Source organism: Haplochromis burtoni, unplaced genomic scaffold (assembly GCF_018398535.1).
Source record: "Haplochromis burtoni strain Fernald_Lab_line unplaced genomic scaffold, NCSU_Asbu1 Contig_38, whole genome shotgun sequence".
NCBI lineage: Eukaryota > Metazoa > Chordata > Actinopteri > Cichliformes > Cichlidae > Haplochromis > Haplochromis burtoni.
The window spans coordinates 2,334,392-2,357,490 of NW_024582399.1; the positions used below are offsets into that span (position 1 = coordinate 2,334,392).

General features: G+C 41.6%; 1 protein-coding gene across 3 annotated transcripts in view; it reads right to left on the reverse strand.

The window, feature by feature from the left end:
- The window catches only part of LOC102292440 (receptor tyrosine-protein kinase erbB-4), a 376,157-nt gene that overhangs the window by 49,989 nt on the left and 303,069 nt on the right, over nucleotides 1-23,099 (reverse strand). For 2 of the 3 annotated variants that reach the window (XM_005920195.3, XM_005920193.3), the window contains exons 18-20: nucleotides 18,928-19,050; nucleotides 16,760-16,858; nucleotides 9,415-9,600 (exon numbers count right to left, since the gene is read on the reverse strand). In XM_005920195.3, the coding sequence (XP_005920257.1) occupies nucleotides 9,415-9,600; nucleotides 16,760-16,858; nucleotides 18,928-19,050 (408 nt within the window). The remainder of the gene's footprint in view (nucleotides 1-9,414; nucleotides 9,601-16,759; nucleotides 16,859-18,927; nucleotides 19,051-23,099) is intronic. The other variant, XM_005920194.3, reaches the window with a different exon arrangement.

Below are 23,099 nucleotides of genomic sequence, written 5' to 3' on the forward strand. Positions count from 1 at the left end.
GTATTCTGCTTTCATTATACCGAGCCTGAGGAGAGAGACCGTGAATGGAAGACAGAGAGGGAAAGGGGAGAGGGGAGCCAAATTAAAAGACTACTGTAGCCCCGCATACATTCAGTTTCAAACCCATATTTAATTCAGTGATTGATTTGTTCATTAAAATACATCCCATTACTAATTATTCCATTAATAATCCAATACCTAATGAAAAAAAATGCTCCTAATATGAGTGTGAGAGGGAGCGGGAAAAAGAGGGAGGAGAGAGATTCACTGAGTGAGGGATAAAGAGGAGATGCAGAAACAGATAGGAGGACACGTGTAAATATGAGCACAGGGGGGTCGTCTAAGGATCTGAGGGCTGGAGTGGGAAATGTAGGACATGATATAGAGACACAGGACCACACAAAATAAGAAAACAAATGATAACATAGGCACAAGTGAGGAAAGACAGGAGATGTGGGGGGTTACAAGAGAATTAAAGAAGGAATTTAAAATTAAAAAAGAAGATTGAACAACGTACTGTATAACAAATGGCAGAAAACAGAACAGGAAAATACAGAAATATAGAAAACAAGCAAAAAACTATAAGAAAAGAAAATGTCAAAATTAAGTCAGAAGGAAGGAAGGATGGGAAGACGTGTAAAAAGGATATGGGAAGAAAAGAATTAGTTAAGAAAAAACTGAAACAGATGAAAGGAAAGAAAAGAAAAGAAAAAGGAAGTAAGAGACAATGACATGGAAACAAAATAAGAAGAAGAATGAAAATATTGTGGAAATGAAAGAGAAAGAAGAAGGAAAAAGAAATGATGTGGAAAAAAAAGCAGAAAGGAAGGAAATAAATGGAAATGGAGCAAAGAAAGGGGAAAGGGAAGGATAAATGAAAGGAAGACAGGACGTGGTTATGATGAAAAAACAAAATCGAATGTGAAGAGAAAAGGAAGAAGGGCGTCAAAAAGAAAAGAAGAGGAAAATGAATCAGTGTAATAAAAATAGAAAAAAGAAAGAAAGGACATAAAGAGGAAGTCCTGGAAAAAAATGAGGAAAAGAAACAACAGATGAGTGAGGAAAACCGGCAGAGGGATAAAGGAAAGAGCATAAAAAGGAAAGGAAAGATCGAGACTTATAATTTAGAGGCTATTCACACACATCTAAAGAGACCTCTGTGTGGGTTATGTGTGCAAGTGCATGTGAGTGTCAGTCATTGTGTGTGTGTTCGTGTGTGGCAGTGGGAGTGAAACAGCCCTGAGTGTGGCTCTAGATTAATGGGGGCCATTATCTCAATGCCCAAAACACTCAGTGATGAAGAGTCACTGCCTGGCGACAGGCCTCGGCCAATCAATTTGTGGCACAGCAGTCACCTGCCCGGGTCAGAGCCCACATACGGCGGGTGTTTGTGTAGTTGTTGTGGTAGCGGTGCTGGGGGGGACTGGCAAGTTGCCACCACGTTACAGTATGGTGAAAAATGAAAAACAGCCTTCTTGTGCCAGGGTTTCATGGTTTTGGCAGCATGCACAGATAGCTCCATAACTGTTCTGGGAACTAAATTATATTTATATTTTATTCAAAATAATATGCTTGTTCAGGTAGTTGTACTTTAGAATTCCCAATTAGTTTTCTACAGCCTTAAAGCTACACTACACTGGATGTTATGGACAATTCTTAAGCAGGACTGCATGAAACAATTAAGGAGCAGGACCCACAAAGTCCAAACTGTTAACACCTTCAGGAAGATCATCATATGTGATGATAAACTTAGTATTCAGCTATGACCCAGACCCCCAAAAAACATCTGTTAGTCTAAAAGCAAAACAAGGCGCACTGGGTCAACAGCACACTCGCCATGAGTTCTAGAAGTTATGTCCAGATGCTTCTGAGGGGAAAACCACCTGACCCAAGTGCACCTGTCCACAAAGCACCAGAAACAGCATTTTAAAGCAATACTAACACAATCTTTCCTATTTGGGAAGGGGACAGTGGCTACATTTGTATCAGGGATGTGTTGTTAACTTTTAGAGGCAGATTTATGAAATGCCGTTCAGGCTGTTGTATTGCTTTGATTGCACTTTATACACATTAAGATAGTGAAGCCAGAACCTCATAGATTTTAAACAGATTCAGCAATTCCTTAACAGATAACAACAAATTTGGTGCAGATAGTGAAGTAACCGTAAAATGATACAGGTGCTTGGAAACCTTCCTTTTTATAGGAATATAACCAGAATACAACCAGTTGGCAGCCAGCTTTGAGTCCCCTATGGCAAAGGGACATGCTGCAAAAGAGTTAAGCCCATCAGTGCAGAGTGACTCAGACTGATTCCAGTGTATTGGCCCTGTCTGCACTCATAAAGTAGACAGAAATTATTTGCAAAACAGAGAATGAATGCAACTGGTGCCATTTGGAATTTGGTCACTTAAAGACAGGCTCCCTCCCACCAGCCTACCTGTGTAATTGTGTCCACAGTGTTTCAAACCCCAAATATTTATATAATAATGGATTGGATTTATATAGCACTTTTCAAGGCACCCAAAGCGCTTTACAATACCACTATTCATTCACTCTCGCATTCACACACTGGTGGAGGCAAGCTACAGTTGTAGCCACAGCTGCCCTGGGGCAGACTGACAGAGGCGAGGCTGCCATATCGCGCCATCACTGGCCATCACCAGTAGGCGGTAGGGTAAAGTGTCTTGCCCAAGGACACAACGACCAGGACAGAGAGCCCAGGGATCGAACCAGCGACCTTCCGGTTACAGATACGCTTCGCAACCCCCTGAGCCACGGTCGTAACCAATGTCATGACAAGATTCCTCAAGTTGCTCCACCGGCACTGCAAACTTGTTACAATCAGACTAAATTGCATTTTTTTGGTCTGCATGTTGCATGTAATACTTTCACCACTGATAATAGAGTGTACTGGTAAAACTTCTGCACATAATTTTAGCAAATCTTGAAATTTCTGAATTTGTTATTAAATAACTGTGGCAGTTGTACTTTAGCTAAAAAAAAAAAAAAGCTTGACATTTTCCTGAAATCTGCTTGTAGGCAGTTTAGATGAGAAAGCCGGTAACACACTCATGTCTGTTCATTAAATGTGAAGTTGGAGCCACTGGTAGTTGAGCTTAGTTGAAGGGTAACACCAGGCTCTCGCCAGTGTCTGAAAAACAACCGGACATACATGAGTGCTATCAGTCATCCAGTCCAACTCTTACCAAGTAGTTGAAGCAGGTGATTTCACAAAATGTCAAAGTGTTTCTCTGTAAAGACCTGACTATCACTGCTAGTACTCATGATACAATGGGGTGCGTTTGATGAATGCGTATGCAGCAGTTCACAGTGGATGCTTGGTCTGGTGCCATATGTCGAGCGACCTTTTGTATGCTGTTTCTTGAACTCTGTTTTTTGTGTTTTTTTATATACCTTTTCCTCCCACCTCTTTCAAAGCTAACTGAAGAGCAAGGGGAAATTATTTTCCCCTTTGCTAGAAAATTGTGCGTCTTCTGAAGGATGCTCTTTCTCCTGGAGAAGAGGTTCCTCGTCATTACCTTGAGAGTGCCAAGATCACTCAGAGAAGAGGGCTCTGAGTTATTTATTCGGCTCACATGCCCAAACACACACAAGCACGTGTGCAGATAGACAGGGACGCAAAAGCACACACCACAGAGAAATTCAGTCTTTTTCTGGCTTGAAAAATATCTTAGAGCTATGTGATGGAGGACCTGTGAGGAGGATCCAAGAGGGTAACTTAACACAAAAGAACCACGCTACCTGGGTCCCCCGCTGTGAGCATTTTTAACTCCGTGCACTGGGCTTGTGTGGCTTAGAAAACCCATGCTGCTAAATGGACTCCCTGCAGTACCTGGCAACACCTTACTGTAAGAAGGGGGTGGGGCTCATAAGAAGTCAAATTGATTCTCTTCTATTGGCTGAATACCACACCAGGTCATACATGTGACTATACCTTTGAAAGGCAACAGCTATGTTCACAGTCACTCATGTGAGATTTCCTAAAAATCACTGATTTTCAAAAGTACCTGTATATGTACCTTTTAATTAGAGAACATCAAACATGGGTTTCTGGGATCAGTTCTGATACTTCTCGAATAAAAAGTATTCAGATAGCAATATATGGACCTATATTCTTCACATTTCTTACAAATCCATGTAGTATGCTAGAGCTACACTGAAAAGGGAAAATAATGGGATCACTCTGAATATATTTGGTTATAGTGGGCATATACAGGAGTTAGAGTAGGTCATCTTTTAACTGGAAGGTTGGTGGTTTGATCCCTGACGTCTCCATTATGCATGCCAGTTATCCTTGGGCAAGATACTGAACCCCAAGTTGCATCCATTGGTGGGTGAATGTTTGAAGGAAAGCACTTAAGCACAGCAAAAAGTGCATGTTTGACTGGGTGACTGTGGCATGTTTTAACTGCTTTGAGTGTTCAGGAACAGAAGAAAAGGACTATATATAAGGACCAGCCCATTAATTGTGCAGCAGCTCGGATTATAAATACTGGCCTCTCAGCAACTCGGGTTGACAAGCTATTTGATTTTTATTTCTAGACTGCACCAGGCTTTTTCATTTTTTTAATCAGGCTGTTGAAAAGTCAAATTGGAAGCTGAATTCATTAAACAGCTTGGTAGAAAGATGTGTTCATTTTTGATTAAGTGTGCTTCAAGCTGATATTGGCAACACTGTTTCAACCGAAGTTTGCATAAGAGCATCTCTGAACGCACAACACAGCGAACCTTAAAACAGAAGACCACACCGAGAGCCACTCCTGCCAAATAAGAACAGGAAACTGAAGGGAAGGAAAAGGGAGTCAACTCTGGAAGTAGCAAGCTGCAACTAATAAAGTCTTTCTTCTAAATGCTTATCTTAAAAAATATTATTTTAAACTCGGAATCACACAAAGCTAAATGAAAAAGAAGCTGGAAATAAAGACTACAGGTCCCCTACATCCTCTGACGAAAGTTAAAAGTGCCTTCGACGATTAGAACTCGTCTGAGATTCACCCCTGAGTCAGGACTCTTTACTCTTTGTTAGATTTTTGTTTTTGTTGATACTCTACCTTGGAAACAAAATAAGCCTTTAAAACAACACACTGAGATGCTGCCACTGCAAATGTAGTTCTCAGTGATGAGTCATTTTAACATTGCAAACCATGGCCTGTCATTAAGCCCCAGGTGGTGACAATCCAGCCAGCACGCTGCTAGCTGCTAGTTATTGATAATAATGGAAACAATAAAGGGAAATACAAGCCTGTTTAGGGCTAACAGGAACAGTTTGTCTCTATTCCTCCACTATGCCAATTCACTAATTCACTCAATAAAAACAAATTATCCAAATACGATTTTCAATCAGACGAGCAGCTTCATTCCAACCCTACATCAAGACTGAACAGCTGTTATTGGTACTGGTCACAATCAGTTGAATGCCACAGTACAGGAAGGGTAGAGAATGGTTTTGAATAGTCTCCCCTTGCTCTCCATCGCCTTCAAAACTACCAGAACCTGACATTTCCCCTCCTGCTACCACAGGTGAAACTGAATCCAATTACAGCAATAAGTACCTCCTTAAGTAACCTGTTCCTCAGGCTCTTGGGAATCATCTATCATTGGAGAATAAAGGGTTAAGCCCTCTCACGCTAACCCACCTCCCACTAACCCTGTGAACCCGAAGCTCTCATCGCTGACTCAGAGTGATGAAACAAGAGAATACTTTGCCAATACAAATCAATTCTGATAAAAAGTGCTTTAGAAACAGGCAATTATCTGAAGAATACTCTGTGAATCGCTTTTCATACACATTCTGAACACACAGTTATGAACACACAGTTTTGTCATGCTATCACACCAGTTTGCAGGGGTTAATGTTAACATTAGTGTGGTGTTAGTGTGTTTATAGCTGAAAACAGGGCCTGCGTTTATAAGAAGAGTGTTTGGTGCAGTAGGCATTTCTTACTGTGGTTTTATTTACTACACAAACATTGCTTTAAAGTGCACATGTACGTTATTTGATGAAAACTTAAACAGAACCAGTTTTTGAGAGCAAAAACCAGCACTGCCTGTGTACAGTAAGGTCCATGTTTGACAGCTTTATCAGTTTAGCAGCAGATACAATAAAAGATTAGCAAGTCATCAAAGTAATGATAAGCAAAAATGATAGACCTGCTGGAACAGATGAAGAGCCATTCAGGCTCTCACTCACTACATATGAAAATCAGATCACTGCATAATAAACGTAATATATTATATGGTAGGTGAAGAACCAGAATCTGGTTTCAGTTTGCAATCCAAAGTGTATTTACCTAACTACAGTTGGCTGAACTTTGACTGCGTATGGGTTAAAACTTCGATTGGATATTTAAAAAAAAATGAACATGTTGGCTACAAAGCTAATTTACAACCACAGGTTCTTATCTGATGTCCTCTGTTTGATGTTTTTAGTTTCTCCTCATTCATTCCCAGACTGTAGACAAGCATGTTACATGTCTGTCTGATGACCCTAACTGGTGGGTTCACATATTGCTAGCACTTTATCTAGCAAAGCGTTGCTGAAGAAAAAATAAAAATAAAACACTACTCAAATACTATTTTATACTAAGAGTTATCATCAGATTAGATACTCATTTGCAACAGTATCGATACGAACAGTGCCACCTTCAGTTGAAACACAACTTCAAACAGCACCGTTGGTAGCAGCCCCTCTCCTCACTAGCAGCTGAACGCATGAAAAGTAGTTAATATCAACAGACTGAACTACACTTTAAGATGAATTACAAAAGGTCAGGAAAGTTCCTGTTTGAAAAGTACTAAATGTCAACCTGGCCGGTGCACACATTAACATTGGCTGTTTAACAATTAGCAGTTACCTGCTAACCACATTAGTCGATTTATTAAGTTATTTTTACAGTAGAGGCTATGGCTGTGGCTAATTATGTCCTCTGTTTGATGTTTTTAATTTCTCCTCATTCATCGCTAGACTGCAATGAATGACCATTGAACGCGACAGGAGGTCATATTTGTCTGATAAATGGCCCCAGCCAATGGGTTCCAATGTTGCTCCTCCTTTTCTAGACCAGGGTCCAAAAATCAATACTAGGAATTATTATTGGATCAACATTATCAACATTATCGATATGAACAGTGTCAACTTTGCCTCCTTCAACTGACACAACTTCCCACAGAACCGTTGCAGACCGTCAGGTCACAGCCCCTCCCCTCACTAGCAGCTGAACACGTGAATAGTAGCTGATGTCAAAACTAAACAATTTATGAGGTATGTTAGATGTCAGTAAATCTTCTGTTTCAATATTAAAATATTAAACAGTTATATCATAAATGTTGACATAGCTGGTGCACATGCTAATGTTAGCCATTAAACTATTAGCAATTATCAGATAGCAACACTGGCTGATCTATTAAGTTATTATAATGGTAGCAGCTAGTGGCCATGGCTTATAACAAAAAGATAATATTAATATTGGAGCTAGTCAGCAAACATTATTAGTGCTGCCTATTGGTAACATTAGTAATGTTAACAGAATACATTATTCCCACTATTCCTAAATCCAGAGATTAAAAAGATATTAAGTATAAAAAAAATGATTTTTAGAAATTCTACCAGCAAGAGCATCTTAAGATATAGTTGTCATATATCAATTCACTGTTACATCAGAAAAAAAGAAAACAGTGATGTGATTGATGTATTATTCTCATCTTTACAAAAAACAAAGACTGTGAATTTTTCTCCTCTTGCGGAGTAGAAAATGGTATGAATTGTTGGGTATTTTCCTGAGTATTATATTTCGTTTGAAATTTCAGCGATAATTCTAATCTAAAGAGTTTGTTAGCATAATGAAGTATGTAAACTTTACAACTATACTGAGATATTTTTTATAATCCCCCCGTTTTTCCCCCTTATTTGCTTCATGAGACTTTTTCCACTTCAGATTCTGACACATTTTATATTAGGGGTTGCGTCAGAAAGGGTAACAGGTGTAAAAATCTGCCAAATCAAATATGCAGAGCTACCTGCTGTGGCAACCCCTTGGGGAAATGGGGCGCTGCCAAAATGGAAACGGAAAGCTTGCTCACTTCCTTTTGAAGTTGGATTAATGGCATAAATGAAGCTGTGTTTTTCGGACCATCCCAACTGGTTTAGCGCAGATACGATGGAGTTGTTCACTTTGTCCAAAACCTCTAATGTATATCCAGACCAACCAGCTAGCGAAATAGCTACGATTTTAAATTACAAAAACATTTCCTGGAGGCACAGTCGAGCTGGTTCCTTTGTCTCTTTGCTCGACTTAAACCTCGACGGGCAGAAGCGCTCAGAATCCAAAACTTTAACAGCATTAAAGTCAAAAGTTGTTCCCTTGTCTTAACTGCGATCAGTGTGATCAGCGGTAAGTCAGACTTCTGTCAGATCCTCTTTTGCATGTACCGCTTCCAAAACTGATGGGGGGATGCCTCTGTATCACAGCAGATGTCTGCCTGCACAGCATGTAATTGCAGCCAGGCACCCCACTGCCATCCCAGAGTTATAACTCAGAGAAGTTAAATCTTACCAGGCAGTTACACTATCAAGCACTCTGGCTGCATCAACCTAATTTGCAAACAAAACACAAATGTTCTTTGGGTACGCAAAAGCACACACACAGTATTTCAAGCCTTACTGCTGTTTCAACGATTCTGAGTGCAGATTTTGTTTGGGCAGCAAAGAATGGGTCTGTAATTTAAATGTTTGTTATGACGCTGAAAGAATATGCTGGCCATGATCAGGGCCTCCATGTCGAATGCTTCAAGGACAAGCTCCAAGGCAAGCTAGGCCTCAGTCTTGCTCACCGTCAGTAACCTATCATGTCATTTAAAGGGCTGTGAAAACTGATTTACACCTGAATTTCAACAGCAACACACTGCAGCGCTCTATATTGTTTTTCAAATGCATGCAGCTGCTTTTTTGATTTTTGATTTTGTTATGACTGCTCTGGGTTTGCATAATGTAGATGTTTATACAGTTCCACAAAGCCTGGAAAACTACAACAGAAACCCGAGTAAGTAAAGCATCCAACTGAAAGGTCGACAGCTTAGGGACATTTGTGTTTGTGATAGCAGCTCAAAAATTGTTTTGAAAGCTGTTTAAATACAAATTTGGAAAGTGCAATGAGATCATATTTTAGAAAAAAATCACACTCGTTCGGTTTGACACTGCACTTGGCAAGCCTCTCCATGTCACCTTCAGCCAAATTTTTGGCTGAGGATGAAAAAAAATAAGGCAGACTCGTCCAACAAGAACACAAATCCATAAAATCCAATGCCGCCCTCACACCTGCCAGCAGTACAGTAATGCACAAACACCACAGCACAAACAGACGCCGTCCTCTTTCGACCTGATTATAGTCATTTACCTTTGCAATTTGGACACACCAGTTGAGCAGCAGCTGCGATCCAATGTTGTCCTTGTGCTCGTGCACATAGTCGAGGAGGCAGCCGTGGGGCATGAGCTGGGTGACCAGCTGGATGGTGGGGCTCAGGCAGACACCGAGGAGACGCACCAGGTGGGGGTGCTCCATGCTGGCCATGATCAGGGCCTCCTGGGTGAGAGGGGGGGAAGGAGGACAAAAATGGACTAAGAAGACTGCTGACTTACAGGGTTCAAGAAACTTCTCTTCTGATACTTTGGAGCTTCTTTGCTTTCTGTACTATATTTGTGTCGCACTGAACAGAATTTTAAGCTTGCAGCTTCCCCCTTTGACCTTTTTGCGCAATTTCAATATCATTAAATTATAGTCATATATATTTTGGTTATTTTTAGTTGGCACACTGAAATCTGAAAAAAAGAACCTGATTCAAAAGGTGGCAATGTGTGAAAATTTATTTGAAATCTAGTTCCTGAAAATTTGCTCATTTAGTGTGTGGAAACAACCCACACTGGGCTGTTTGTGACCTGGTTAAAAAGTTTAAGGAAAAACATGAAACTGAGACCAACATCCTCCTATACGTCACAAATTCATGACCATTCAATAAAACCTCCACCAATTAAAATGACGGACAACAATGGAGAAACGTCCTGCTTCTTTTTCTATACTATTACTGTACCTGCCCACTCTGGAGTATTGTCTGATTAGTCTGCGTTTGGTGGTTGCTAGGCAATGTGATGACTTCATAATATATCATGCATAATTCAGGTTTAGTAGACATAAAATCCAAAATTAAAATGATCTGCTGCTTTTTTCAGGTGTTGTAGGTGCAAAAAAAAAATCTGATATTTTGAAAAAAGTTAGCATCATCAAGACACACACAGGGAGCCGTTTGGCACTTTGGTACCTTGATGCACTAGCTGTGAAAATACTGATGCTGATTAAAGAGGGAAACAGTTCATTTTTAGATGTTGGAAAGATGGTGATGCAATGAGATGAGTTTATCAACCAGGAAACTGCCATGTTTTCACACACTCAACATTCACATTATCTCACTGAAGTCTTTGTGGTAAGATTTACGCAAACACTGAGGTTTATTTCAACTTAAATTTGATATCATAGGAAGTAGAGATTGGTGCACAACTGCACAATGATATTTATCTAGTGATATTGTGTGGATAAAGGCACACAAAATATCAATATTTTATTACATAAATAAAAATCTTACAAAGTACTCGTCTTATGCACCGCCATCCTGACATAATATTAACTGAGAGGCCTTATATTAAATCAGCTCAACTAAAAACCATCACACACTAGACACAATTAGCCTGATAAAGCTACCTCGTACTTCAGAGCAAGGTAAAGGCTCAGGAAGGCGAGTAAAAAAAAAAATTGGACATTTAAAAGAAACATTAGTGACCCGTGACTAAATAGCTGCCCAGAGTTTGAGGGTGTTGAACACTCGTGACCACTTTTAATCTCAAGGCGACTGCACAGGTTGCCTGATAGGAGGCAACCTTTCTGCAAACAATTGCAGTCTGACTTGGACTGCTTGCAAACACTATCAGAGAGATTGTTAAAGGTCTGCAAATAATTGCTTTCTGATTTATAAAAGCAGACAGGCTGCAAACATGTTGGTATCAGTCTGATTGAATCTCAATGATTTTCCACGATTTATCACAGTTAATCGCTTATCAGAAACAAACTGCATTTAATTGCCAACTTGACCCCATCCAATCACAGACTGGTTGCAGACTGACTGTGTTACGTCAACATTTATGGCAGGTTTTAGTGTGCTTAAAAAGCCTGATTTTGCAACACAACAATAACGGAGGCGAGGTAACCTCACTGAATAAAGCAGGTATTGACAACGTTTAACTCTAACTCAAGATACTGCAAAATGTTCAAAATCACAATAACATTGTTTTGTGTCGGGTGATTCCCGCCTCTAATGGGAACTCATACAAACAAAACTTGACGACTTTAACTCTTTAAAGTCATCAAGTTGTCAAGACATTCCTGTTTCAACATTTCCGTAAACCCATTTTTTTAAGGCACTGACGCCAAAGGACACGTTGTCATAACATCTGACGCTCTGGGCTCAAAGTATGTTGGAATCTTTATTCTGGGTTTTTGTGGGAAAACAATCAACATTATAAATATTAAGTTTATTGAGCAGCATTAGGTTCTATTATCCTTTTTTTTCTATGACAGATCAAGCTGTTACCCTTGGATAACACTACAGTGTCTACCAAAGAATTCCTAATAGAAATGAAGTTAGATGCATAAATTAATATTTGTGAGATGATTACTATATCTGTATGCACAGCATCTGCCCTGAGTAAACTCATAGTGAGAGAAAACCCTGCAGAACCCTTCTTCAAAGCTGCACAAACACAGCCTTTTTAATCTATATTTTAGCATGCACAACACACAGAGGTTCTTAAATGATGCTCCAATTAAAAGAAAAAAACACAGTAAAACGTGCATGCTTAGAATCCACGCTGCTGTCTAACACAAAGTTACTGCGCCTCTGATTCCAGAAGCTGCTTGAGAATTTCTCGCTCTTGTTGTCATTTTGGCGTGTAAATACATTTTCTGTCCTCCCTCTCCGTCTCTCTCTGCAGCAGATGGACGCAGGGGTCTGAACAGTTGGGAGTCAACGTTGGGTAATTGTTATTGCGGCGCTGCGAGCAGAAGGATGTGTGCCGGTGATGAAGTGTTATGATGGCGAGGACCGATACTTGTGGCCGGCGCATATACGCGTTACGGCTGAGCAGAAGCTGCACTTCAGTGCCATCGCTCAGAAACACTCACTTCACTCTCGGGCTCTCTCTCTCTCTCTCTCACTGACATGCAGACACACTCTCTTGGCAGCTCTCGAAAACACTCACGCCCTCAAGGACACACACGCACACTCTCTCTCTCTCCGTCTTTGCATACGGCAAGCGGTTGAGGAGGTGTATATCCAGGCTTGGCCCCGGGGCAGCCGATGGATAGATGAGGTGCCTTTTTAAATTTAGATGCTAAAGAATGAGCTGAGAGGGAGAGAGGTAGTGGCAGTGTGGGTGGTGCGCGAGTAGATTAATTCTAAACAGCAGCGGGGCCATAGGCCGTCGTGAGGCTTTTGGCACCATCAGTGGCCTGATTTAAGCAGAGCCTCGCAGCACTGAAGTTGTGCCACTACTTTTTCACTTCTTAAAACCACCTGCTCCCCCTCTGCCCCCAACCACTCGCCATCAGCCACCTCTGCACCAGGAATGCGCCTCGCCTCGGGATCCAGAGAGGAAGGGAAAAAAAGGGGGAAGAGCACTTTTATTCTCACACTGTGATCTCAATAGAGACCTGGGAGTCGTAAACTGTGTCGGGCTAAACTCTTGCTCCTGCTTTCTACTCTCCGGGCAAATGTTACGAGGATTCGCCTGTGTGTGTGTGTGTGTGTGTGTGTGTGTGTGTGTGCGTGCGTGTGTGTGTGTTTTGGTTTCCCTCTCATCTCCCTGAGCGCCGACCTCCATTACTGCCGGCTGACCCTCCTTTTCCATCTCGCTCCCTTGCTCACTTGCCCCCCTCACACACACTTGCACAAACAAGAGTTGATAGACTGGCAGAGCCGTGTGAAACTTGCGCCTGTGCTAGTGCGTGTGGGTGTCTGCACGTGAGTGCTACAAAAGTGGAGCAGATGCATTAAATGAATGTATTGTTAGGGCCTTTGCATTTCACACGTCACATAATCGAGTCAAATCCACATATTTGCAAACACGAGCAATTCACTCTGCATCTCTCGCACGCAAGGCCACCCCACCCCGCCTCCCTCACCCCATGGGGAGGCTTATTTTTTGTTGCACAGAGCGTGTTTGGTTATGTGTGTGTGTGTGCGGACTTTCAGAGAGTGTTTGGAGCTGGCACTCCAGTGGCCAGTTTCTCAGTGGCGAAGCGTGAGCCTGCCTTTAGATTGCTGTTTAACAAGCCAGCAGACAGAGCATATTGGCTCTGGATGGACAGGGACGCCCACTGGGAGAGACACCGAGAAAGAGGAAGAGAGGGACCGATGAAAAGGAGGGAGGGAAAAGATGCACAGATTAAAAAAAGTGCCCAGAAATGGGGAAACGCAGGACGGAGCGCAGCTGTGTGTGCGACAGGAGAGAGAATAAAGTGGTTCGCACTGTGGTTGGTAGTCAGCTAGTTGTGAATAATGATTTTAGTGTTTGATTTTTGCATTAACATTCTTAGTATTGATCACTGTGTGTAGCCATCTGTCTCGCAGTTGTTAGCACTATGCTACGTGTAAGGATCACGGATGGTCTATGAGAACTGGATACCAGACTCCGGCATGATATCAGTCCAATTAGCGTTCATCCAGCGTGGACACCTTCCTCTGGGTTGTGTGTCCAAGTGCACATGTGAGTGGGAGTGTCGCTACTCTTTAAATAAGCTTCCTCTGGCTTAACTGTACTGACCCACTGGGTTCAAGGTTATAAAAGGCTGTTTTTTGACTACTTTCGATTTCACCTTTAGAAACAGTTTACCTTGCCTTGTTAGGTATCATTCTTTTCAGCACAACATCACATGTCTGACTTTGCAGTTATTTTTCATACTGTATTAACACATTAAAGGGAACCCCAGCTATTAACACATGTTTGCGCTAAAATATGCACTGTGTTTTCAATAACATATATGTGGTATCCAAATACGCCAAATATTTTCCTTTTAAGCACATTTTATATAAAACCAGTTTACCAGTAGGTCGCCATTGTTATTTACTTCTCAATGCACTCTAGGTAGTGACGTCACATGGTTGCACCACATCGAGTTCACAGTTAGAAGCGCACTGGAAATGGCTTCTGTTCAACCTCTCCAGTTTCAACCAGAGCAAACCGAGCGAGATGATGAAAATAGTCAACCAGTACTTACTTTAGATGAAGATGAAAACAATCCGTCACACGAGGACGTGAGAGTGAGGGAAAACTACTGGTGTCTATGCGGCTACTGCTTGCCAATGGCAATGGCGACTGAGAGCGTTTGGTGTAAAGAGCTTAATTTTATGGTAGCAGCTATCCATGGTATCGCATAACCGCATGATAAAAACATTAATAGAATTCTAATTTCTATTAAACAGTGAAATTACGATATTGTTATTTTTACAGATTCTCCATGCAACACAGTGCAGCAAAACTTTGAAGCCGTTGTGCCAAACTAGGTAAAATTTGTTTCCCCTGCGTCGGGAGCATACACTGGCCTTTCGAAATCATGGACTAACAGTATCCCACGTTCGTGATTTTTAGTTCATAAACACTTCTTATAATGACTAACTACTCCAGAAATGTTGGAGATGTTAGCTCTTTATACAGTAAAATTACAGTGGGATACAAATAATATCAAAATGTGCTTAAAAGGAAAACATTTGGCGTATTTTAATACCACATATGTGTTATTGAAAGCAAAATGCATATTTTAGTGCAAACATGTGTTAATAGCCGGGGTTCCCTTTAACACAATGGAACTAAAATCACCAAAAAAAGCACAAAATCTGAGAAGCAAAAAGTTCGATGTTTTTACTGTAACAACCACAAACATGTTAAACAAAGCATTTTCATAACTTGAAATGCAAACATAAATTGCACATTTTAAAAGATTATGTACAAATGCAGCAAAGAGCAAAGGTACAACTGTTTGCATTAAATGCAGCCGATGTCTCAGGTGTGTTTTCCCCATCAAGTGCCACAATAAGATGCCACACAAAGTATTTGTGCCACTTCAAGCCCCAGACAGAGCGGCACATTACTGCTCCGACACCTCCGGGGTGTATCACTCCTCCTTTTGTCTCCCTGGAGACACTGGTGGCATCTTTGACTACACTACATGCTAACTACACACTTCAAACACGCAAAAGATCACAAATCTCTCTCAAATTTTAAAATCTGCTATCGACATCACTCTCTCTCTTTCGCCGCCGTCCCTTCCCTCTCTTCCTAAGCAACCAAATGCCATGTGCCAGTGAGGCCTGTCGAGTCTGAGATGTAGCTACTGGGTTTTTTGCAGTGTCTCTGAACACTGCACGATCTGACCTTGGACTGAATTAGCAGAGATGTCAACTCCTGGGATGATTGGGGACTATCTTGAATGTTTTTCTGCCTGTGAATAATCTTTCTCACTGCAGACTGACGGACTTCAGATTGTTTGGAAATGACTTTATAACTCAAACTGACAAAAACGTCTGCTTTTATAGAGGTGCTCACACTTCCTGATGATCAGGTAATCAAGAGTATTTAATAATCTGCATCAAGCTGCTATCTACCCCCTTAATTCATGTGGAAGCGGTGAGAGTGGAATTAGTTTTTCACACTCTGATTCTGCATTTTTACTTATCTTTGCCTAAAATTAGTAACGCAGCGACTTATGGCATGTCTGCTTGGTCTAAGCTTGTATTTACAAACTTTTTAAAACCTTAAAACTGAAAGACGGGGTACTTTACTTGACTAATAATTACAACTGCGAGGCTTAATAACTTTTTTTTGCATGCTACTGATAACCTTTTATCCACATTGTTTTGCTAACAATTCAATTTCATTATTTTTTATGCTGTTCTCCAACATCTGCATATCACATACAGCTATTTCATTTACGTTCTCATTATAATCTATTCAAATCTTTATTCTGGCTGAATTAAAGGAAAGAAACAAAACACAGACCATGTTCATCACATGCATAGAGTACAATAATGAGACATTAAGCTGAGCTGTTTTACCCAATCAGCAACCTGAAATGCAACAATACTCCATTTCAGTGCCACATAAGATCAAGAAGAGCCAAAAATCCCCCCAAATGAAAAGGTGGATTTGAAAACAACAGGATATTTGCTTTTAAAAAGACAGAAATGAACAGCTAGATGAAAGGGTTCATGATCCAGCATCCACAATTGTATAATGATGAGGCACCTTTTTGCACAACCTTGTGATAAATGAGACACAAAAGCTTGTGTATTTGAAAAAAAAGAAAAGAAAGAAAAAAATGGAAATTCCACCGCCTGCCCTTCCTCATCTTCCTCTCCCTTCCATCATTCCTGCATTGCTATAAAGCCATATCTCATAAACTAGTGCTGTTCTTTAATAGAGTCTTGTTCCATACATGGCTGGCTGTACAGCGTGGTGGAGTTTACTTTATTACAGGCTCCGACTGAGAAGGTGCTCTCGTAAGAATTTACCGCCAAATGCACGATTCCACAAAGCGACAGACCCGGCAGTCTCTGTGACAACGCTTTATGGCTCGCGCACGCACATTCACACACACACGGCCAAAAACAGATACAAATTGTTGCGATATAAATACTCACGTCCATGAACTCCACGTTGGCTTTAGGACCGGTGGTCTCATTGAGGATTTTAATAGCCACGGGGATCTTCACCGTCTCACCTTCTGGGACCCAGATGCCCTGAAATATACAAGCAATCACCATAAATGTACCCAATAAACAACCCCTGGCACACACTCACACACAGAGCTACCGCAGAACTGACTTTGAATGGTGGTTGTTGTGTTTAACTTTCTCCTGCAGCTCTAATAAATCCAACCCCATCTTCCAAAAATACCGTTGGCCTTCAACAATTAGCTCGTGCATAACTAAGTTTAAAACCCTTTGGATAAAGCGATTAGAAAAGACAAATATCACAATTTCAATTCACTTTATGAGGCTTAAATTCTGCTAAAAGCAAACTGCTGTGGGATTGTACTGCCATAAATTGCATGCAGATTAATTTAAATAAAATATGCCTTAAAACGGGCAGATGAGTAGAGGAATCCAGAGGAATTTGGAGCCAGCGGTAGAACGTGCAGTATTTATTTGATGGATTCTGCTGATTTTCGGGGTGCTATGAATAATTTTGCCAAGGGCAGCGAATTTGGCAAGCAAACAGCAACTTCTGTTCCAGGTCCTTGAGCCGCCCTCAGCTTGTGTCTGTCAGGAAACGCTGTGACAAAAGAAAAGGTTTGTGTTTGTTGTTCAGAGGTTGTTCTTCAACCGAGAGAGGTCTGACACCTATGCTGGTATTGGTATTCCCTCCACACTTGCGTGATAAGGTCTATATTTTGTTTATTTTTGGGGAAATTAGAAAAAATAACCCTCAAATATGACCTATGAAAGATATCTGAACATCTGGTGTTGATTGTCAACAACTGAATTTCTATTCAGTCAAGTGACCACTTTGCCATGCAGTCAAGAGCTCATTGTGACATCACTGGTGTAGTCCAGTCATCTTTCTGCCTGCCTCCTTCAGGCCCATCAGCCTCCACTCTGCAGACATTAAATATCACTGGTTATCTGTCATTCTAGTTTGCAGATGCTGTCACGCAACCCACCTCCTCCCCATCTCCGCCTCTCCCAGTTACTCAGGTTCCATCCAAGCCTCCATATTCATCTCCCCCACCAGCATCTAGACCAGGGATGACCAGCTCCAGGTTTTAGATGTGTCCGTGATCCAACACAGCTGATTCAGATGGCTAAATGACCTCCTCAAAATGTCTTGAAGTTCTCCAGAGGCCTGGTAATGAACTAATCATTTGATTCAGGTGTGTCGACCCAGGATGATATCTAAAACCTGCACGACATCGGCCCTTGAGGCCTCGAGTTGCCAGCCCTGATCCAGACTCGGGGGGCCCTGCCCTAATCAATATCACCGCCGGGATTCTGTTCTGCTGCGATAGGCCATTCTGGTCTAACCGGTAAATACCTGAAATTGAATTCCGTACATCAATAAATGATGTTCAATTCCTGCTAATGATCTCTCCTTATTTAAATCCCAAGTGGCGATTTCTCACTCAGAGCTCCAGTTCAGTCACATCTACGTGTATCTTTTATAGACTTACCCTACTGCCAGGATGAAAGCTTTCAAAGGACGGTCAGCTACATGCGTTTTCACTCTGGACGGGTAAATAATGTCACCGTGTGGGAGAAGAGCAAGAAACTGATCATCATTAATACGTAGCTAGCTTAAAGAAGCTACTTAAATGATGTAAATCTTATGTTTTGTTGACTTGGACATTTACAGTGTAGGGCCATAAAAGTTCCAGTAGTGTTAATTTGTCAGTGTTGTGTCATAACAGTGAAGTTGACCAAATATTTTACCAATATCCAGCAAATCATCTACAGTTTAAATATGTTGCTGTGGAGAAGCAGGGACTGGTGTGATTCAGCCTATACGGCAGGGTTAAGAGAGATGTGCTCACATGTTGGTGCCATACTCTACGTCTACGCCAATCAGAAAGCTGTAACTAAACAGTGATTAGTGCATCTGATAGCACAGCAACTATCTGGCATTTTGGCTTTCAAAATACATGAAAAGCTGAAAGATGTGTTTTATTGTGTTAACACAAAATAACAAGTTGTGACACACTGCTGTCCCCTACATAAGCTGCCTTTACAACTTAAAGGTATCAGCAATACCCTGTATTTACTTGATATTGATCGGCACCAGAGTCTGCAGGATGGCTTTATCACACACTGACCTTGTAGACTGTTCCGAAAGCTCCCGAACCCAAAATCTTCACCCTCTTCAGCTCTGTCTCTTTCAGGATCCGCAGCTGGGCCTGGTTTGGAGCAGTTCCACTGGGGGTCAGGGGCTCCACCAGCTGAGAAAGCAAAACACACAGACACACTCATATTAAGACTATTTATCCCACTCTCCGTCTCATCTGGTGCCAAGAATGTGAAGAAAACCTCCTGGCAGCTATTGTTTTTATTGCAAAGCTATCGAAAACTAGAAGTGTGCCTTTCTTTTACATCAAATCCAAATATTTTTAACCTCCTGCTACTTGGCACTGTGAATGCTAAAACACATCTTCAGAGCCACCGGGAGCATGCAGCAGGGTGAGGCCGCTCCATTTAAAATAATAAGTAAAAAGCAAGTCTAGGAAAGAGTGGTGGAAGGTGAACACAAGGTTTTTATTTGCAGCAAATAAAAAAAGAAGCCAAAAAACTGAGACTGTACGGCCCTGATAGTTATGATTCTGCAACACACACACACATTTATGAAAGACAAATAATTCGGGGGTGTGAATGTGGAGTTCTGTCAGAACTGGCAGTTGCCAGAGTGGACCGCAGCGTGCCCACCACTAGGCAAATCACAGTCTGGTGTCAGCTGCTATCACAGTCGACAACGAGCAGCAGCTCACCAGCTGTGCACATACAAAACAATTCCAATTCAAGGTTATGACAAGCCTCCTCCGCATGCCGCCTCCCTGCCAGTAACAGCTGACACTGAGCAGCATCCCAGCAGCTGGCCTGGCCACCCGCCTTCACCGCTAGCCGCTAAACAAAGCCTCGGCGACTAAGTATGAAAAAAGCAGGAGCTGGCACCTGTAACCGAGCCGTGAAAAGATCTGAGCCAGAGGCAAGAGAGAAAGCCACACACATTTTCATCCAGGCAGCCTATAGTACACATCTCAGATCAAGCACACACACACACACACAAAAAGTCAATGCACCTGATCAATACGTGTCTTAATGAGCATATCGGGTCCCTCATTCGCTGCGGTTTATCAGCGGCATAATCACCCGGCTTGGCCACGACCATCAAACAATATAATGAGACCATATATCAGTCGGTCAGCCATACAAGCACTTACTCAATGTGATATAAAACCATCAGCACAATAGGACTGGCAATCGCAGCGCCGGTCCGGTCTGCAGAATAGATGACATTGCCCGCAGCTCGGCAATGACACGTCGTTTAATGGCTATCGTTATAGCCGGTCCTGAAGGCGCAGTGTTAAGCCCGCTGAGATGTCACCGCAGGTAGTGAGTTAGAGCAGGGGAAGGGAAATGACAAATTTCATAAGACTGGGGGAAGTGAGTGAGATGAAAGAGGGAAAGGAAGGAGCGATGAGAGGATGACTGAGTGGATCGAGTGACGGTAACGTGCTGTTTGAAACCTCGTTCGGTCTGTAGAGCACCAAAATCGCGTTTTTGTACAAGCGTTAAGATGAAGTGCACAAACAAACGGCCACAGCTGTATCACATTGGGGCCCATGTGAGATGTTTTAAAAGGTTTGGATCATAAATCTAACATGGAGAGAAACTGAATTTTCTTTCCAAGGTCAAGAAAATGGACCTATTTTTTTTTTAACTCCAAACATCAATTTTCTTATTTTTCTTTGCAATGTACGTTGCAGTAACCCCACCATTTAAAGTGCTGCCTTGATGACGTTTTTCAAATCGCTTCAAATGCTGATAGAAGCATTTGACATCTTACCTGACAGTTAACTGTGAACTATGCACACATTTAATGCAACTGTTTGGGCATACTGTGGGTATAGGAAGACATGGTCAAGAAAATCTCCTGAGGCTCAAACTGAGCATCAGAATGGGGAAGAAAGGTGATTGAACTGACTTTGAACGTAGCATGGTTGTTGGTGAGTATTTCAGAAACTGCTGATTTGCTGGGATTTTCCCACACAACCATCTCTTAAAGAGAATGGCCTAAAAAAAGAGAAAATAGCCAGTGACTGTTGGAAAACCCAGAGGAGAATGTCCAGAAGGCTTTGAGCTGACAGGAAGGCCACAGTAACTTAAATAACAACTTGTTACAACCAAGGTATGAGGAGCGACACAGAGAGGAGCAGAAGACCACATTGCGTGCTACTCCGGTCAGCTATGAACAGGAAACTGAAGCAATTTACATGAGCTGACAAAAGTTAGGAAACAGAATATGGACAGGCTTTATAAGTCTTCATTTATTAATTTTTTTTTAGATGATAATATCCAAATAAGTACCAACAATTGCAATTCATATCATGTCAACATGGATCAAAATCTTTGAGGAATGTTTCCAGCAGTTTGCTGAATCTGTGCCATGAAGAATGAAAGTAGTTCTCAAGGCAAAAGGGAGTCTGCAAAGTACATTTATGTAGCTAATAAAACAGCTGATGCACACGTGGTTACATTTATATGTACTATGTCATTTTAGCTGGGAGAACTAATGGGAATACAGTGCTGAGCCCAAGCTGCACTTCCTCACATGGCCACTTTGGGGGCTGGCACCAAAAACGGGAATCAACAACTGTCGAGTCCCATGGTAAAATGCCCAATTTTACAGCAGAATAAGCATGTTTACTGCCTTCTGCGCATAAAAAGTTCTGAGTTCAATAATCAGATGTCATAATCTATTTCTAACATCCCTATGCTTTGTTAAGGACCATTTTAGTGCAGTTGTTTTGATGATTAATATGGCTAACTCTGTGGTGATTACACTAACAGACTGTCAAAGACAGGTAATTTCTTTAGTTTTGGTGAGTGATATTCTAGCATGTTCCTTCACCCTGATTAGCAGGTAACTGTCTCTGAAGGCCACCCATAGAGTCTATGCCTGCATCTTGTTAATAAATCTTCCAAGTTCTACCTGATAACTTAGCTGTCTTTTCTCTTATGCTCACCTCCGACTCCAAACAGCCAAGACAGGCTTTACAAACAGTGGGTATATCACTGCGTCTATACAGTGTGCCTCTGAGGCTTTAAATGAAATATGAAATTTTCTAGCAATGACTGGTTGCTGACTGGATGTATTTACCTCAACAGAAAGGGCAAGCTTTGGTCACATCCATCATATCAGCATGGTATTTGTGCAAAGAGCATTTTTTGCATTTCGGTGTGTGTGCATACATTGCTAGAATAACAAAAAAAACAAAACAATTGCCGCTGTGGGTGGAGAGAAATGGAGTGATTTGGAAAGAGAGAGCAGAGATGAGGCACAGGGAGGTGGTGATGGAGCAGTAATAAGAGCAGATGGTGACAGGCTGTAGTTGTTATTGTTTCATTAGGATGAGGCTGGACTGGACTGGAGAGGAGAGGGAGAGGAGAGGTCTATTAAATAAGACACAGACCCGTAGCCGACGAAGCTCTCTTGAGCTCGTTCTCACTCTCGCACACACTCACCACGCCACTTTATTTACCAGCTAATAATGCACCGTGCCTTTGCCAAATGAGCTTCACTGGTGGCGCGGTGGAGAGGATTGGGATGCTTCATTGGACAAATAAGCAGTATGTTCAAGCCTCAAGCTAGAATACATTCACAGAATTATTGTGTATTGAATAAGTAAACAGTGTCTTCAAACATGAACTTGCTCTGCAAACCCTCGGGTACATGCTTTAATGTTCGCATTACCCATTCAAAGAGCTACATTTGTTGTGTTGGCTGTAATTGAAACATATTGAGGTGAAACAACTTTGTCGTGCCACAAGCGTTTGCCCCGGAGCAGTCGCAGTAGGTGGTCTCGGGGCCTGTGTTGCTGCCTGGTCAATTTTCAGGTGAACTTTGTTGGCTTATTTTGATTCTTAGTGACTGATGTCGGACTTACGAAAGCACCAGTGATTTAATAGGGGTTAAAACTGGGTCACTGGAACTTATACCAGACAAACATGTTGTATAACAATAACCTCACAATTACAAATGTAAAAGTGTGATAGCCATCTAACTATTAGACTCAAACATATGGACTGAGACATACAAGGTCACAAAAAAGGAATTTTCTTTGCACCTAACATTGTTTTATTAAACAACCAGCATCGTCTGCTCTTCATTCGAATGCGGGTTGTGTGTGTGTGTGTGTGTGTGTGTGTGTGTGTGTGTGTGTGTGTGTGTGTGTGTGTGTGTGTGTGTGTGTGTGTGTGTGTGTGTGTGTGT